Source organism: Aspergillus multicolor (assembly GCF_047715735.1).
Source record: "Aspergillus multicolor strain CBS 133.54 unplaced genomic scaffold BDW74scaffold_17, whole genome shotgun sequence".
Taxonomy (NCBI): domain Eukaryota; kingdom Fungi; phylum Ascomycota; class Eurotiomycetes; order Eurotiales; family Aspergillaceae; genus Aspergillus; species Aspergillus multicolor.
Window position 1 is genome coordinate 483,614 of NW_027395968.1, and position 16,312 is coordinate 499,925.

The 16,312-nt window shown below is 51.8% G+C and overlaps 6 protein-coding genes across 6 annotated transcripts; 3 read left to right on the forward strand and 3 right to left on the reverse strand.

Annotated features, from left to right (window-relative positions):
* Positions 1-609: 609 nt before the first annotated feature.
* Positions 610-4,761, forward strand: BDW74DRAFT_155605 (putative protein kinase). Its single transcript, XM_073724859.1, has one exon. It carries the CDS (start codon positions 767-769, stop codon positions 4,148-4,150), a length of 3,384 nt encoding a protein of 1,127 aa, XP_073582634.1. The 5' UTR covers positions 610-766; the 3' UTR covers positions 4,151-4,761.
* A 128-nt stretch (positions 4,762-4,889) lies between these two features.
* BDW74DRAFT_155606 (endoplasmic reticulum-Golgi intermediate compartment family protein) lies at positions 4,890-6,473 on the forward strand. The gene is made up of 3 exons (XM_073724860.1): positions 4,890-5,093; positions 5,172-5,756; positions 5,827-6,473. Exons 1-3 carry the CDS (start codon positions 5,003-5,005, stop codon positions 6,333-6,335), a joined length of 1,185 nt encoding a protein of 394 aa, XP_073582635.1. The 5' UTR covers positions 4,890-5,002; the 3' UTR covers positions 6,336-6,473.
* Positions 6,474-6,488: 15 nt separating this feature from the next.
* On the reverse strand, positions 6,489-8,904 carry BDW74DRAFT_155607 (uncharacterized protein). Its single transcript, XM_073724861.1, has 3 exons — positions 8,794-8,904; positions 7,948-8,694; positions 6,489-7,889 (listed from the first exon to the last, which is right to left on the reverse strand). Exons 1-3 carry the CDS (start codon positions 8,848-8,850, stop codon positions 6,630-6,632), a joined length of 2,064 nt encoding a protein of 687 aa, XP_073582636.1. The 5' UTR covers positions 8,851-8,904; the 3' UTR covers positions 6,489-6,629.
* Positions 8,905-9,083: 179 nt separating this feature from the next.
* BDW74DRAFT_35082 (RNA polymerase III-inhibiting protein MAF1) lies at positions 9,084-10,723 on the reverse strand. Its single transcript, XM_073732592.1, has 2 exons — positions 10,449-10,723; positions 9,084-10,380 (listed from the first exon to the last, which is right to left on the reverse strand). The coding sequence occupies exons 1-2, from the start codon at positions 10,452-10,454 to the stop codon at positions 9,403-9,405; spliced, it is 984 nt and encodes a 327-aa protein (XP_073582637.1). The 5' UTR covers positions 10,455-10,723; the 3' UTR covers positions 9,084-9,402.
* BDW74DRAFT_35070 (AP-1 complex subunit sigma) lies at positions 10,695-12,166 on the reverse strand. Its single transcript, XM_073732591.1, has 5 exons — positions 12,099-12,166; positions 12,016-12,049; positions 11,821-11,938; positions 11,452-11,726; positions 10,695-10,982 (listed from the first exon to the last, which is right to left on the reverse strand). Exons 1-5 carry the CDS (start codon positions 12,107-12,109, stop codon positions 10,935-10,937), a joined length of 486 nt encoding a protein of 161 aa, XP_073582638.1. The 5' UTR covers positions 12,110-12,166; the 3' UTR covers positions 10,695-10,934.
* A 2,402-nt stretch (positions 12,167-14,568) lies between these two features.
* On the forward strand, positions 14,569-15,690 carry BDW74DRAFT_35135 (MARVEL domain-containing protein). Its single transcript, XM_073732593.1, has 3 exons — positions 14,569-14,764; positions 14,827-15,093; positions 15,146-15,690. Exons 1-3 carry the CDS (start codon positions 14,723-14,725, stop codon positions 15,362-15,364), a joined length of 528 nt encoding a protein of 175 aa, XP_073582639.1. The 5' UTR covers positions 14,569-14,722; the 3' UTR covers positions 15,365-15,690.
* The last annotated feature ends 622 nt before the right edge of the window (positions 15,691-16,312 follow it).

Here is a 16,312-nt window from a genome sequence, read left to right on the forward strand (position 1 = left end):
GCGGAGGCTCTCGATTCGTGATCAGAAGGTGCCCCAAGGGCCGCGGCCACAAGAGCAACCACGCAGGTTTGTTCCCCCTCACCTGTCCGTTCGACTGCTTTACAAAACCGGTCTTTGCTCGTTATATCATAGACCTAACATGCGCGCGTATTGTAGCTCGGGCGCGGTTCACCATCACTCTGGCAATTCCTCCATTGACTCGACGAACGGATCTCTCAAGAACAGCACCTCCCGTGTTAGCCTGCGGTCCACTAGCATGAGTAACTTTGCTCATCAGAATCCCACTGAGAGCATGGAATTCCTTAATCCTGTCAACTTCGATGACTTCCACAATAGTATAATGACAGAACCGAATCTAAGCCACTTCCCCATACCGACGGCCCCAGGAACTGGGAACGACCGACAAACTACCTCTTTCCATCCGACCAATCCATGGGCCAGCAACAATACTGATAATACTACGTCCGCACAAGCGCGAGGCTATCCTTCAAGAAGAAAGAGCCTGATTGGGCAGAATGTTTCTTCAGACACGTCCTCCCGCCCATCAGCATCCACTGTCGCCAGCCGAAACCGCCGTCAAAGCCTTGTTCAGGGTCAGGTGCCGCCCAATCCTACTCCGCGGGCGCCTCGAAAATCAATCGGCCCTGCATCTCTACCTACAGCTGCTTCTGCAAGACGGCAGAGTCTGTCAGCAAGGAAAGCCAGTGCAGATACAACGCGGCCTGAGCAGACAAATCATCTTCGACCACGGAGCCAGCACCATGAAATGAATGGGATTAATGGTTCTAAGCTTCCGTCCAATGTTCGAAATGCAAAGGCCAAATCCTTTCAACCTCCTTCAAGCGAGATTGGCGACAATTTCCTTACGGCTACTGGATTTGGAGATCACTCTCGATCATCATCAACCAATGCCGTTCGCACTCCAGTGAAAAATACAGCCGCAAGGCCTCCGTCGCCAACATCATCTGCGAAACGAGTATCGGTAATGCCTCCCCATGCGACAGGGCTCGGTGCTCGCACAATTAGCCCGACCGATGCGCGACGGTTGAAGCGTCTCTCAACGGCTCCTCAGGCCCACCCATTGCCCTATACGCCACCGAGCCAAACTGACCCTCTGCCGCATCGCCCTCGCTCTACGACCCATTCCCCTTCAAACATACCGCGAAAGAGTGCGACACCGTCCTCTAATCGCACCACCCCCGATCCAAACCGGAAGTCCTATAGTTCAGGCTTGTCCTTATCGTCGAACACCAGCTATAACTCTGCAAGGAACTCTGGCGGCTCACTACAGACAAGATTGTCGCAAAACTTCTCGTCATCTCGGCTCCCGACACCAAAGCCTCGTGAGCATGCCATGAATAGCACTGAGGAGGTTCCTCCAGTTCCTGCTATTCCCAAAGCGTATGAGTCGCCAAAAAGCGAACTGGACCAACCGCAGTTTCCCGTGCCCCGCAAGTCTAGCCTACCTGTGGAAATCGAACTCCTTAAAACCACTCATAGCTCGGAGCAGACCACGACTACTGAGCAGCGAAATCCTGAGGTCTTGGACGAACGGGGAATGAAAACTCCCGAAGCCAAACCGCAAACCAGTGTTTCCTTTGGAAAGAAGAACATGAAGCTGCCGCCGCTGAATTTGCTTCCTCTGGGAACACCCATGGCTTCTAAAATCGAGGCACTGGTTGAAAAGGAAGATCATTCGGACCCAGCCACCCCCTCTGCCCAAATCATTTCCAAGACTCCGAGTACACCTTTGACTGCTTCAAAAGCAAACTACTTTACGTTTCGTGACGACGAAGATGCAAACCCTCTTCCCCAGGCACGAAGCAGCACGTCTCATTTTGCGTTGAGCACATCCTCTAGCATCGCTTTAAGGACTGCCAGCAGTTCTAGTGCGCTTGCTTCTAATGATGGCCATACACCGGGTGGTGCTAGAACTGTGTCTCCGTACGTCTCTTACGCACTGCCGAAGAGCAACAGCGATTTCAACCACCTCCGCCAAAAGCCGAGCGCAGACTACTCTTCGAGAGTATCGCAGTCGCATAAGTTGACTGGACCTCGGCCTCAAACCCAGTCCTCCAGCCTTTCCAGCACAGAGACAGCTTCCATTCCTCCTAATCCTGATAACAATATGCCAACCACTTCTCTGCGCAACAAGCTCACACTGTCACGCAAGCGGAGCAATTCTAAACCACAACAAGGCCTTAACGCGAATACTGACCCCAAGAAATCTGATTTGATGCCTCCTCCCAAGCTTCCCGCCTCCGCCACATGGAACAACCTTTCGACGGCAAAGGATTCGAGCCCTACCCTGAAACCGTCTTACTTGAAATCTAGGCGTCAATCATCATTGACCAATGCGGCAAACCCGGCGCTCCGAAAGCCAAGCTTCAGCAGCGAGCAGAACCTATCTCTCTCGCCGACGATCTCTCGCGAGTCTCATGAGAGCGACAACTCCCAACATCGGTCCGGTTCGTCAATCCTTTCTCCGGTTCACAAGATTATCAGCTCGGCCAAGTCCAATATGGCATCTACGCACTCCGCTGAAAGCCGTACTGATACAGAGGTTGCGATTGCGGATGAGGAGATGCGAAGACTTGGGACTAAACGGAAGGACTTCGAGAAAGCCGCAAGGGAATTGGATGACTTGCGCAACAGGGCCGGGCCTAAGGACCATGTTAACCCAGCTCAGGCGCTTAGAGTGGCGCATCTCAACATCTTTGAGCGTGGAGAAATTATTGATTTCAAGGACATCTACTTCTGCGGCACCCAGGATGCAAAGAAACATGTCGGGGATTTGAACCAACAGTCTACAAATTTCGGCTACGATGATGACCGCGGAGACTATAACATTGTCCTTGGTGATCATTTGGCCTACCGATATGAAGTGATTGATGTTTTGGGCAAAGGTAGCTTCGGTCAAGTTGTCCGATGTATCGACCACAAAACGGGCAACCTGGTTGCAGTGAAGATTATCCGCAACAAGAAGAGGTTCCATCAGCAAGCTCTAATTGAGGTAAATCTTCTCCAGAAACTGAAGGAATGGGACCCGCATCGTCGTCACAGCGTGGTAAATTTCACGCAGAGCTTCTATTTCCGAGGACATTTGTGCATCTCAACTGAATTGCTAGGTATCAACCTGTACGAATTCATCAAGGCGCATGATTTCAGAGGCTTCGGTATCAAACTGATTCGGCGGTTCACGAGGCAAATACTCAACACCCTTACACTTTTGCAGGCGAAGAAGGTCATCCACTGTGACCTCAAACCAGAGAACATTCTTCTTGTTCATCCTCTTAGCTCTGAGATTCGAGTCATTGATTTTGGATCCAGCTGCTTTGAAAACGAAAAGGTGTACACTTATATCCAAAGTCGTTTCTACCGATCTCCAGAGGTCATTCTGGGAATGTCCTATGGCATGCCAATTGATATGTGGAGTCTAGGATGTATCTTGGCGGAGCTCTACACTGGTTATCCCATCTTCCCCGGCGAGAACGAACAAGAGCAGCTTGCCTGCATTATGGAAGTCTTTGGGCCACCGGAGAAACACTTGATCGAGAAGAGCACCCGAAAGAAGCTATTTTTTGATTCTCTAGGAAAACCAAGAATCACAGTCTCCTCTAAAGGGCGGAGACGTCGCCCTAGCTCCAAAGAGCTGAGGCAGGTACTGAAGTGCGATGACGAGGCCTTCTTGGATTTCATTGCGCGCTGTCTTCGATGGGACCCTCAACGCCGTCTGAGCCCTAGCGAAGCCCTACGACATGAATTTATGACAGGCCACAGAATGGTGCCCAAGGCCAGGCCATTCAGTAGCCACTCTCCTGGGAAAAGGGTAAATACTTTGTCAACGCCGACCGCGAATCGACCTCTTCCAGAACCGCCTGGAACGAGTTTCAAGAACAGCACCGTTGTCCGCAATCGCGACCCTTCAAACTCGTCGCCCATAAAGGCGACTGCTGGCAAGCGTCACTCAACCATCAGCGGGCTGCCTCCGTCAACACCCGCCAAGCGCGCGACAAACACCACCGCCACGCCTGGGTCCGCATTGCCTCGCGCTTCCGCGAGAAGTATTAGCGGGAAGCCCGACCTTGCGACAGCGGCGGCGGCGACAAGCTTGGTAGGTAGACCGGCTGATACACAAGTCCGAATTTGATGGGTCCAAGCAACATGGCTAACTCAAGACAGAAGCCCAAATAGTTGGAGGGTCTTTTTTCCTTTTGCGTTTTCTTCTTTCACTTCTTGCATATCTGTAATAATACTTTGCTTGATTATTCAGTTGCATAGCAGGCCGGGGACGCTTGTGGTTTTGATTCGATTCTTACGACTTACATTGACTGCTGGCTGGACAAGCCAGTGGATGAGGCAGGACATTTCTTCTTATACCCTCACTTGAGCTTTTGCATGTCTGCCATGATTTGATTTGAGTTGAGTTGTTATTGTTCCTTTCTTTTGTGACATCGTCTGAATACCTTGTTTATGGTTATGGCTGAGGGAACCCAATTATACATGCCCATGGCCGCCACCTGCACCTTGCATGCACTTTTACCCCTGTCTTTACCTTGCATTGTCTACCCTTTCTGTCATGGCCGAACAAACTTATATTCCAACCGGGAGGAAGGCACATTGAACTTTTGGTCGACTGTATATTCTCTTCGGGCGTCTGTCTGATCGCCGCAGTGCTGTATTTGCGGATGGGACGGGCATGTTATGATTAGAGTATGGATATACATAAGAACAACGAATAGATATGATTAATACGCATAATAATCTAACTGGGGGTCTTCAATAAGGGGTTACCGTCGTAATCCACGTACTCCGTTGATGCGGAGTTCTGGTGTTTCGGGATACTTGGCCTCATTTCTCACGTTAACTCCTCGCCGTTTCTCCTCACCCTCGACCCACTAGTCATTCCTTTGTTTCTGAGCTGCTCTTAGCATCCGTCCGTTTCAATTCCATGTCCCATGCATTGAGCGACTGATTGACTGCACTCCCGACGCCGATCGTCATGAACGGGTTCGCATCGCACGGCCTCGATGAGGACGCATTCGCGGAGAAGTCTACACTGAAGGGCGGCCTCCAGACATTCGATGCCTTCCGTGAGTCTTTTCCCGCGCAATTGAACTGGAGATTTATATTCAAGAAAAATAAAAGAACTAATAGGCCATGCCCAACAGCAAAAACAAAAGCCTCCTACACCACCCCGTCCCGCCGCGGCGGGCAATGGACCGTCCTCATCCTCACAATCTGCACCATCTTCTCGCTGACCGAATTCCTCACCTGGCTCAAGGGCCATGAGACGCACCACTTCACAGTCGAGAAGGGCGTCTCGCACGACCTACAGCTAAACCTCGACGCCGTGATCCACATGCCCTGCGACACCCTACACATCAACATCCAAGATGCGGCGGGCGACCGCGTCCTCGCCTCGGAGAAACTCAAGAAGGAGCCGACGAGCTGGAAACTCTGGATGGATAAGCGCAACTACCACAGCTCCGAGTACCAGACGCTGAGCGATACCCGCGGAGACGAGGGGCGCGTTGCGGCCATGGAGGAGGACGTCCATGCGGGACATGTCCTTAGTGAGGCGCGCCGCGGGGGAAAGAAGAAGTTTGCGAAGGGGCCACGCATTCGCCGCGGTGATAAGGTCGACTCTTGTCGTGTGTATGGGAGTCTCGAGGGGAACAAGGTTCAGGGGGACTTTCATATTACGGCGCGGGGGCATGGGTATCGCGATGGGAAGGAGCATTTGGATCATTCGGGTGCGTATAACCTCCCCTTCTCCGGACTTTTACCACAGTATGAACGAGGGCTAACAGATGGACGGCGCAGCATTCAACTTTTCCCACATCATCACGGAACTCTCCTTTGGCCCGCACTACCCTACGATCCTCAACCCGCTCGACAAGACAATCGCAATGACCGAAGTGCATTACTACAAGTACCAGTACTTCCTCTCCGTCGTGCCCACCATCTACGCGCGCAACCAGAACCTCCGCCTCGACGCCCTCCCCTCCTCATCCTCCGCCCGCAACAACAAGAACCTCATCTTCACGAACCAGTACGCCGCGACCTCGCAGTCCGACGTCCTCCCGGAGTCCCCGTACCTGATCCCAGGCATCTTTTTCAAGTACAATATAGAGCCCATTCTGTTGCTGATTAGCGAGGAGCGCACGGGATTCCTGACCCTGCTTATCCGCATCGTGAATACTGTTTCAGGTGTCCTTGTTACGGGCGGCTGGATTTATCAGATCACGACGTGGCTTGGGGAGTTAAGGAGGCGGAGAAGGGGTGGAGAGAAGAGCGAGGGGTATCTGCATGGGAAGTTGAGTGAGGAGTAGAGTGCGCTTTTCGATTTGCATTGGGTATCGGGTGCGTTGTTTGTTTTATTTGTGTTGATTATATTATATAGCTGGAGCTGGTCTTAGAATTCATTTCTGTCTTACTTTCGTTCTAGTTGCACTTAGGGCTGAGGTCTGAGCTTGTCTGTATGTGGGAGATATGAGCATATACGTATTGCTCGAATCTATATAGGACACCGGTATACCATACAAGTCATGCGCTGAACAGTCATAAATATCCTGAGTCTCCGAAAGCGGGTAATCCACATAAAGAAAGAGAAGGAACAAAGAGGTCTAAATCTGGAAAATCTCGCCCATGCCCACACCGGCTCCCTCGGCCCCAGCCCGACTATCAACAAGGTCGAGCCTCCACCCCTTCCAATCCCTCAACTGCTTCTTAATTTCTCTTACCCATTCCACCCGCTTCCTTGCCTCCTCTTCGGCCTGCGCGCGCGCAAATTCCGCCTCGTCGAATTCATCTTCGAGGTTCTCTTCGGAGAGGAGTTCGAGCGATCCACGCGCGGCTGGTGCATGGTGGCCATGCGTTTGCGAGGGAGACTGGGAATGAGAGTGCGAGTAGAATGGAGAGCTTGAGCCCGTGAAGGCAGCGATGCCGCTCGAGAGAACGGCGGAGAAGGAGGAGTGTTGCTGTTTCTGGGCCATGCTGCGGCGCCGCGAGTGCTCGGGGCTGCCGCCAATGAGGTCGACGTCGTCGAAGGCATTTGCGGCCGCGGCGTCGGGATTGTAGTTGTTGTGGTCGTAGCCGGAGTCAGGTGCGTACGCCTCTGGCCCGGGCTGGAGCTCCTGGCGCTTCTCTTGCCAAGCGCCGCGGCGAAGATCGAAGACTTCACCTTCGAGCTCGCGGATTCGGCGTTGAAGTCGAGAGCGCTCTTCGTCCTCAAGTTCGTCTAGGGCGTCGTCGTCTGCGCCTCCGCTCGCCGTAGCCTCGCGCTTGCGGAGTGTCTCCTGTTCTTCTTTGAGGCGGAGGTTCTCGTTCTCTGTGCTGGCTAGTTTCTTGCGTAGGGAGGCGGCTTCCTTCTCGGCCTTCTCGCTCTCTCGGAGGCGGGTCTGATGCCGGGCCTCGGATTCCTTGTGCAGGTTACTCATAGCCTGGAGCTTCTTTTCCAGAGTGTCAATCTTCTTCTCGGACTCTGCTTTTTCCTGTTTCAGCTCTTCGATCTCGCGTTGCAGGCTCTTGATTAGGGTCTCGGTAGAGGTCTTGTCGGCACCCTCTTTAACCGCCTTCTCAGAAGCGTGGCTGAGCGCAGTCTTGGCGTCTGTGAGTTCGCGCTGGGAGTGTTCTAGAGAGGCCTCGCATTGCGAAAGCTTCTGCTCTAGTGCGGTTATCTGAGATTCGAGCGTAGATTTCTCGGTAATTTGAGCGCGGAGGTTGGAAATTTCGAGTTCCATAGCTTCCACTGCCGCGGACTTGGACTCGAGTTGCTGCACTAAGTCTGCTGGTGGTGATTCCGTGGGCGGAGAGACAGATATGCTGGCGTTGTTGCGGTGGGCGCGTGTTTGAAGTTGCCTCTGGAGAGACGCAATTTCCGCTTTCTATACAGAATTTTGTCAACATATATTTCCCAGCAAAGAAATAAAGTGATCAACGTACCAACTCCTCCGCACCCTCAGCCTTCTCCTCCGCAGCCCGCAGCTTCTCTTTCAATTCCGGGACATCCACATTCGCCTCGCGCAATTCCTCCAATTGATCCTCCGTCTTCTTAAACCGCGCACTGAACTCCTCCACCTCCCTCTCCAACCGCTTGTTCTCCTTCTCCAGCTCCTCAATCCTCATTGACTGCTTCCTGTATACCTCCTGCACCGCTTCTCCATCCGCACTCAGCGGCGGTAATGACGGCGATTTTAGCGTCGCAGACGGAGACACCGACGGGCCACCGGCAGCACTACCCTGCGATACGGACGACTTCCGGAATGACGACGAGCGCATCTTCGATTGGATGGAGAGGGAGGGTTGGCGGGTATGTCCGGCCCGCGGTGTCGGTGCATCGAGTTTAGCAGATTCAGTTGTGCTTGTTTCTTCTGTAGATGGCGGCAGATCGGGCATTGGCTCTGTTGGTTCCTCGTTCTTCTCTTCGGCGCTCGGCGCTTGCTCTGCTTGTGCTTCCGCTGGTGCTTCTCCTTCTCCTCCTTCCGTCTCAATCGGTATTTGTGTTATCTTCGCGGCTTCATCGTCCGGTTGTTCTGGTTTCACGGCCGGTTCTGACTGTTCTGGTTCTGGGGTCTCTGCCTGTGCGGCCGGGGACTCTGTCTCCGTCATTTCTGCCTCCTTTGCTGTAGATGCTGAGTCGGATGCGGTGCCCTTCTTTCCTGCCTTCTTCTTCTTCTGTAGTGCAGCGACCTTATCCATCAGAAGAAGAAGATTAGCGAGCTATCATGGTATCGGAGTGCATCCCGCGGACATGAAAACAAGTCCGGGGTTGTGCTGGTGAATGCATACCCTCTTCTTGGCCGCTGCGAGCTTTTCGGCCTTTAGGCGCTCTTCTTCGTCAGCCATAGTTCTAGCAGTGACAGTAATGAATTTGTGAGAGGGGAAGGATGCGGGTTCGCGATGTGGGCTGGTTGATATGCAATCCCAGGGCGGGAGGCCAGCTTTCCCCGTATCCCGCACGGGCCACCCAGTTCCTCATCGTTGCAACTACGTACAGGGACAACTACAGAGGCGAACCATCTACATCATATTTCCTATTGTTCGCGCCACTTGAGCTCTTACATTACACTCTGAGGACATTCTCAACAGCGGCCAAAATATTTGCTTTGATTAAGATACAGTAACGAAGCTAATCGGTGAGAAGAACAAGTCAACGCCACTGTAAACCATCACCACCAAGCTAACTATTGTAGCTGTAACCGGGTCTGTCGGCGACCTTGCCAAACGCCTCGCGCCACCGAGCCCTATAAATGCAGGTTGAATGCGAAAAGAAACAAACAGAAACGCCTCAAAGAAACCGATTAGTAGCGTTGAATCAAGGGGGTAATAGAACTGAACTATGGTCAAAGTCAACGAATCGTATGGAACAAGAGAAGGCATCAATCATTAGTCATCGGCTCAAACTTCCATCGAATCCGCGATCTCCTCGCTCATTGCACGGACGGTGCCCTTGCTGCCGGATCGGGATCGGAAGTCTTCGTCGCTCATAAGATAGTTGTCGAACTCATCGCCGCCGGGGCGCATCGCCTGAGACTTGTTCTCCAACTCACTATCACTTTCAACCTCCACATCGTCACCAAACCAATATTTGGCACGCTTGCTCGTACTAAGGTTGGGCGTGAGCAGACCATCATCGAAGGTTCGCTTCGACATGGGCGTAGCAAAACCGTCGCTAGGAGTGTGACTGAGTATCGGTATCGCTTTGACGTATAGATAGCAAACGCGCTTCCTTGTATGGCTGACGAAAAAGTAGTGAAGACTCCATATCGCTCCATCGTCCGCATCCGATGGGTCCTCATCCGGTGAGTACGAGTAGATGCTGCATTCTCTGAGAGACAACTGTTCGTCCAAAATCTTCCACATCCTCCGACCCCATGTACCTGAGGCCTCTGAGTTGTATGATCCTGAAACTGCAGTCGGCGATGGGGGCGTCAGACCAAGGATTTCGCGGGGACGGAGATTAAACAGCGTCGAGTCGATCGTGTTCATCACCCGCTTTAAATGTTTCTCGTGGTGGAAATCCGTAGGGCGCAAAACATGTGAAAAGTCGTAATCTGGGTGGCTGGCGTTTAAAGTAGCGATTAGGTACGCGAAAGTTCGTCGACTCGAATGATCGCTCAGGGGTCCGAATGGGCTCGATCGGGAGAGGTTTAGGGATGCGGCGGCATCCGAAGCGGCCGGCGGAGATAATGATGCTGATAAACGAAGGACAGACTCATATTGAGCCTCAAGGGATTGTTCGATATTCTTATACAACTTCCGATCCGATCGCGGTGCTTTGGTTATGTACAGCTCACAGCCCCCAACAATGTGGCAGTCGGCCGTATCGAAATTCAGCGAGCTCGTCACGTCCTCGAATTCGGGAAGAGGTAGGAACTATTGGAGACCAGGTCAGTTCGGGCGATAACCAAAGTTAAAAGCTATTCTCGCGCATTCGATCTCACCTTCATCTTGGTAAGCTTCACCGCTCAAAACAACAGAACTGGGTAGTAAGAAGAGAAGGTAAGTGTGTCCAGAAACTGCTAGTCTTGCACCACGCTCGAGATTGTTCCAAATAAGGAAGTAACAAAGGGGTTCACGAAAGAGTGTGAGTGGTCTTTGTTGTCAGCTGGGTTGACCGTCGTCCGGCGGAGATAAGACAGGGCGGCCAGCTGGCGATAGTCGATAGTAAGGAAACGTGCAGTTATTAAGTAATATTCGCCGCAACAGTCGCCATTCAAGGCACTGAGAAGATGAAGAAAGTGAGAGAGAATCGGAGAGGGGAAATGGTATGATGATGTTCAAGCGATCGCTGGGGAGGTTCGATGCGCGTTGCGACCGAGGGGGTAGTCACGTGGAAGCTGCAATCAGCCAGTGATATCACTCACCCACTTCACGGGTGCGGACGGCAACCAGAGAACTGCAAGTCAAACGAGAGCCGAAATTTGGTATCACAGGAGGCCATGCTGAGAGAGGTTCTCCATGACTTGCTCGGAATCCTGATTGGTGTCAATGTAGTATTATTAGCCACTGGGTGGTATAGTGAAGATCAACGCCTATATACGTCCGAACGCCAATAAACAGTCCTTGCAAGCCCACGAAGCAAACCAATAATAGAAACAGAAGCTCATCGCTGATGACGCTCCTACATGATCTTCGTAACCACATCTTCCTCAACCTGAGGTGAAGAGACGTTAGCGCCATGCGCAGAAAACACGTGGTATCCATGATGGGTTCATCAATCGAGTGCGGTAAAAGTGAACAGGGGAAAGATCTCATAAAGATCCGACGCAGGACAATGCTGTCAAGGGGTCCGGGGGGCGACCAGGATATAGAAGAGGTACGGACATGACGATGCGACGACTTGAAGACTGGCAAAGAAGATCGACACACAACGACATATAAATTCCAATACCGATATCCTCGCTGAAATATGCACGGGGTGAAGCAATAGCGTCTGAAACTCACCTCCATATCCTCCAGGCTGTCCTGCTGGCTGATACATCTCAGCACATTCTTCTTGCTACTCTCCTGCATCTCACCGGCCAGCAATAGTTCGTCCAGGATGAAGTACGCCTTCTGGAAGTTGAAGATAATGTCCAACTCGCACACGTTTCCGTAGTATTTGTCCATCTGTTCGACGTATCGGTGCACGACCTCGAGGGTGATCAGCTCGTTATCGGTCGAGGCGCATCCGGCGATGAAGAATAGGGAGGCATATCGGCGGTAGACGACTTTGGTATCTGCAAAGGCCAGGAGAGTTAGAGCTTACTCTGAGTCACGGTAGTCAGCGCGGGGGAGACATAGTCCCCGACTCCGATGACGACCTTTGCCTACCTTTGTATTCAAGGAAATTGCACATTCGCGTCCGGCGCGATAGCACAAGTTGAGTCACATCCTTGATGATCTTGGCCTTCTCCTTGGGCGAAAGGGTGGTGAACCACTTTGCGAGGCGCTGGACAGGGGGGATGCGAGTTAGCAGGGCTTCTTCAAGCTTCCGGCCAGATCGCAGCCGGGTGGGTGACGACGAACCACTTTGCCCTGGCGAGAGAGTAGGATCAGGTAGCTGGGTGTGATCAGCACATGTCGGGGAACTTGCAGCATTCAATTCTTACTGAATTGCCATTTTGCAGTTTGTGGGAAAAGTCGAGGAGGGGCGTCAAAAAAAGGTGGTGGATTGGTGGTGGAGCGGAGGGCAAATGCTTTTAGGGGCGGCTTCGTGGTTTTATTCATCTCTGCCCCGCCGCCGACCTTCCTCTTTATTGACACTCCTCAACCTCAAGAAACGAGACCAACGCAGTATTCGGCTTCATTGTGCTGCTGAGCATACAAGCAGAAGCACGGATACTTTTGGTATCTACTTCTTTTGTTTATGGTGAGCGATACATAAAACGACAACCTGACAGCTCAAGTCTGGGACCTACCCGGAGCTCCCCACAACATACAATTGAACACTAGACTGAGAGGCAGATGAGCAATGGCCTCTATAGCTCCAAGTCACAATGGTCAAAAACAGGAAGTCGAAGCTTCTTATTAACTCTGAGATTCGAGACTACGGCTGATGATGACGGTCTCATCTCCTGGTATTTACCTCTCAGGGCAATGTTTACATCACCTGCACTATTCCCAAGGTAAGCCTCGAAGGAGCAAGCATATGGGGACTGTCAGGACATTTGCACGAAATGCAGACTCATCGCTATGTCGTTTACTCACGGAGCACCAAGCAACCGACCGAGAAGCTGGCGAAATTTGCGACCTGACTTGTCAACACTTCACAATATATATTTGTACCTTTCGTGTCTACTCAACGCCCTGTTCACCGTTGATCCCATTTCTTCTGTTCAGATCTTCATTATAGTCGTCCACCAAGATGACAACACCCTATTTCTCTCCACCGACATATTCCACTACATACAGGCAGGCACCCATGTGCGCCCGATAATAATTCTCCCAATGCCTGGACAGAACAAGACGCGGGCTTCCCCGAACACCAAGCACCGCAATCCATGCCAGGACAGGGAAGGGAGAATATCAGTTATCCGAAGTCAGCGGATTCGAACATATGCGGGAGATGAGCTGGTCATAACGCTTGGGTATATGATTGCTGAATGTTATCCGACATTCGTCGACACACCGGACTATTTTCATTAGAGAGGCGACAGTGATCACAGCGATCGCAGAAATATGGGCTACCCGGTTGCCTACGAGACCGCTACTGTGGCAGGACGAGATCTCCGGACCAAACAATTCGCACTTTACGCGTATGGACAAGGTGACCCGTGGCGGTAATCTAGCTTGCGCAAACGATGCACGCAGCACGCTATCCTCGGTGGAAAGAGATAGCATGCAGCTTATGAGGCTCCAATAGCGAATGCTAGCGCTGCGCAGATTGTAGGGCTGAGTGCTGTTATTACTTAAACAGATCAGCCAGTTCAGATCCAAGCGACAGATGATTGACGTACGAACGGACACAAGTCAGCGGGCCAACATGAGCTTAACTAACGCCGGAACGAGTCATTTTTCCTTCACCACACGAGGAGACTAGTCTTTGAGCTTGTGATCACTGATGAGCAATGGAGAAAGAAGCAGCTGCCCGGCAATTGTGACGATTGCTTCATCCCAGTACGCGGAGAACATAGCCCTCCATGCAAGAGTGACGGCATCCTTGCCAAATGCTGGTTCCAATCAAATGCCCGAGAAAGCGATTGACGGAACCGTCGGCGTTTTACCAGGAGCGCATGCGAAGAATCAAGAGTGGGCAACTGAGGGGGTGGAGCTGGGAGTTGGGTAAGTCTGAGTTGGGATGTCCGCGGCTGATTTCCAGCATTGCCATCTATAACCATCCAAATCTTGACGACCAGAATACGAGAGTTGTTGTCGAGTCTGACGGTGGGCGTAGATTAGGGCTTGTTGTGGCTGCCCTCCTAAACATGACGAAGACGAAGCCCTCCAACCTGACATGGAAATCACGGTGGTAAGTCTGTCAAAGATGAATGTATCTTTCGTGGAGATCCAGGTTTTCCGGCGGGGTGCCCCGTAATGGACAGTGTCTGGATGTCGTTCGTGCAAATGATGGTGGGAAGTCGGACCTGGTGTACAGCAAGGAACCATAGCGGTGGTATAGTCAAATCTCACCATCACACCGACGGACATATTTTAAATAAAGGTGCCTGGAGCCTGGTGTCTTATTGTTCTTTAGCATTAGCATGTAAGCGGATTTCTAGTCACGGACAGACTAGTTCAGCCACCATAAGCTTAAATCTCAAGCTCACTCGTAAGATTTGAGTCGTCCCACTGGACTCGAACTCCGGATGGACCCAGCGGTCCAGACCGGATCGTCTGACGGAATGCTGCGTTCATCGCGGATATTCATTCCATCGCATAATCAACAGGGTCTGAACTCGAGAAGAAGAGTGTACTGTACGATCTAAGATAGATGACATCGCTCGGTTGGCTCGGACCACGGGAATACTCCAGCTTGGAGCCTGACGCTGTACAGCACCGGAGTAATGAAGATCGAGATCGGCGCACAAACGAACATTGCAGGGCTGATCGACTGGTGATTTCACGATTCTGGACAAGCACAGGCTCAATGACGTAGCGCCCTTGCGGCCATCCCGACTCTTCCGCCCTTTAAAACCATCACGCCCTTCCTTTCTTTTCACCGTCTCATCACTTTTCCCATCGCATTAGCGCCTTTATTCATCCGCTCTATCGTACGCGGAATAACAACATCAAAATGGCAATGAGAGGAATCCAGCTTGGCCTCCGGGTCTGGCAGGTAAGATGCGTCTACGAGCATGCGCCTAGCTAGTATACTTACAAACTAACACTCGGTCTCAGTTTATCTGGACGCTGCTCGTCATGGCCCTTATCGGTAACATGATCGCCCAGGCCTACTCCGGCAACCCCGCGACAGTCAACTACACCATGTTCGTCGCGGCCTTCTCCATGCTCACACTCTTCTATCTCGTCCCGGCATCCTGGAATCCAGATTGGGCCATCCACCCTATCATCCTGATCGGCCTGGACACGCTCAACATGATCTTTTTCCTTACCTCCGCAATTGCCCTTGCGGCTAAGCTCGAGTGTCACAGCTGCAGCAACCGGGTACGTCCTCTGTACCCTAAAGGATAAGCGGACTTGCGCTAATAAATACTAGGAATATATCCTTAACAACGAAATCACTAATGGGTCGCATGACCCCGAGAAGCGCTGCCGTGAGGCTCAGGCATCGACTGCCTTTCTGTGGTTCGCATGGGCTGGATATGCCGCTTCCTGGGTTCTTTCAATCCTCCAGTCCCGCCGCGCTGGTGCGAACCTGCGCCCTCGCGTTGGCCCTGCCCGCGGAAGCGGTCGTCCCACTATGGCCCAGGTCTAAAACGGTCAATGTTCAAGCATAAGCTACCGCACGACAAGTTACGATGGATGGTACTAATTGATTGACAACGACTAACAACGACAACGACATACACGGCGATGTATAATCTGGCTGGATCCGGTTGCTAAGCATAATACGTTACCACGGGATATGTTAAAACCTAATACTACTAATCGGATGGGATGGAATGGGAGTTGGGGCTGGTGGGGTGGAGAATGAGTCTGCTTTCCTTGGATTTCACTGCATTTGGTTATCGGTTGGCTGAGCTTGTACGGACAGTGTACAGTATCTCATCTTCGGATTCGTTTCTATATTTGCAGACTATGCTTTAATACGCATTGTTGGAGCTTTCAAGCACTACTCTAGTAGCACAGTCCAACAACCCTATCTCCCCACCGGTTCGATCGAGCATCGAACTACATCATGGGCCCACTCATATCTACGCCGCCAGCTTGACACAGTTCAACTTGGAAAAGGGTTCGTCTCGTCAATGGTGGAAACATGATTTACTATTTGATGCCGTTCTTGACTCGCAGTACATACATCGAGGACCGAGCAGTGGTGTCGTAGGAGGACAAGGTCCTTCTCCCAATGTAAATTAGGGCTAAATTCCTGATCTGACCCACTCAGTGCCTCCAGCCCTAGGTTTGTTCATCCTCGATTGTTGGGCGTGTGTGCTTTACAAGCACAGTGCATATCTGTACACATATATGTAAGGCGAGACGGGGTCCTATTTCGTACCTGATGTTCCTGCGTAACCGCTAACTGCAGGAACAGATATGTGTCCCATATGCCAAATGACTAATGGCAACAGATTCCGTCCGAGAGGCCTCTAAAGCTGATATATGCCTGACTGTACTTTGTACTTCTATAAGGAAGCTGCGACCAGAGGCAAAAAAGATTCAAATGCGGCAGGCACGACCGGGACTGTAGGGTTGCTAGGGACAC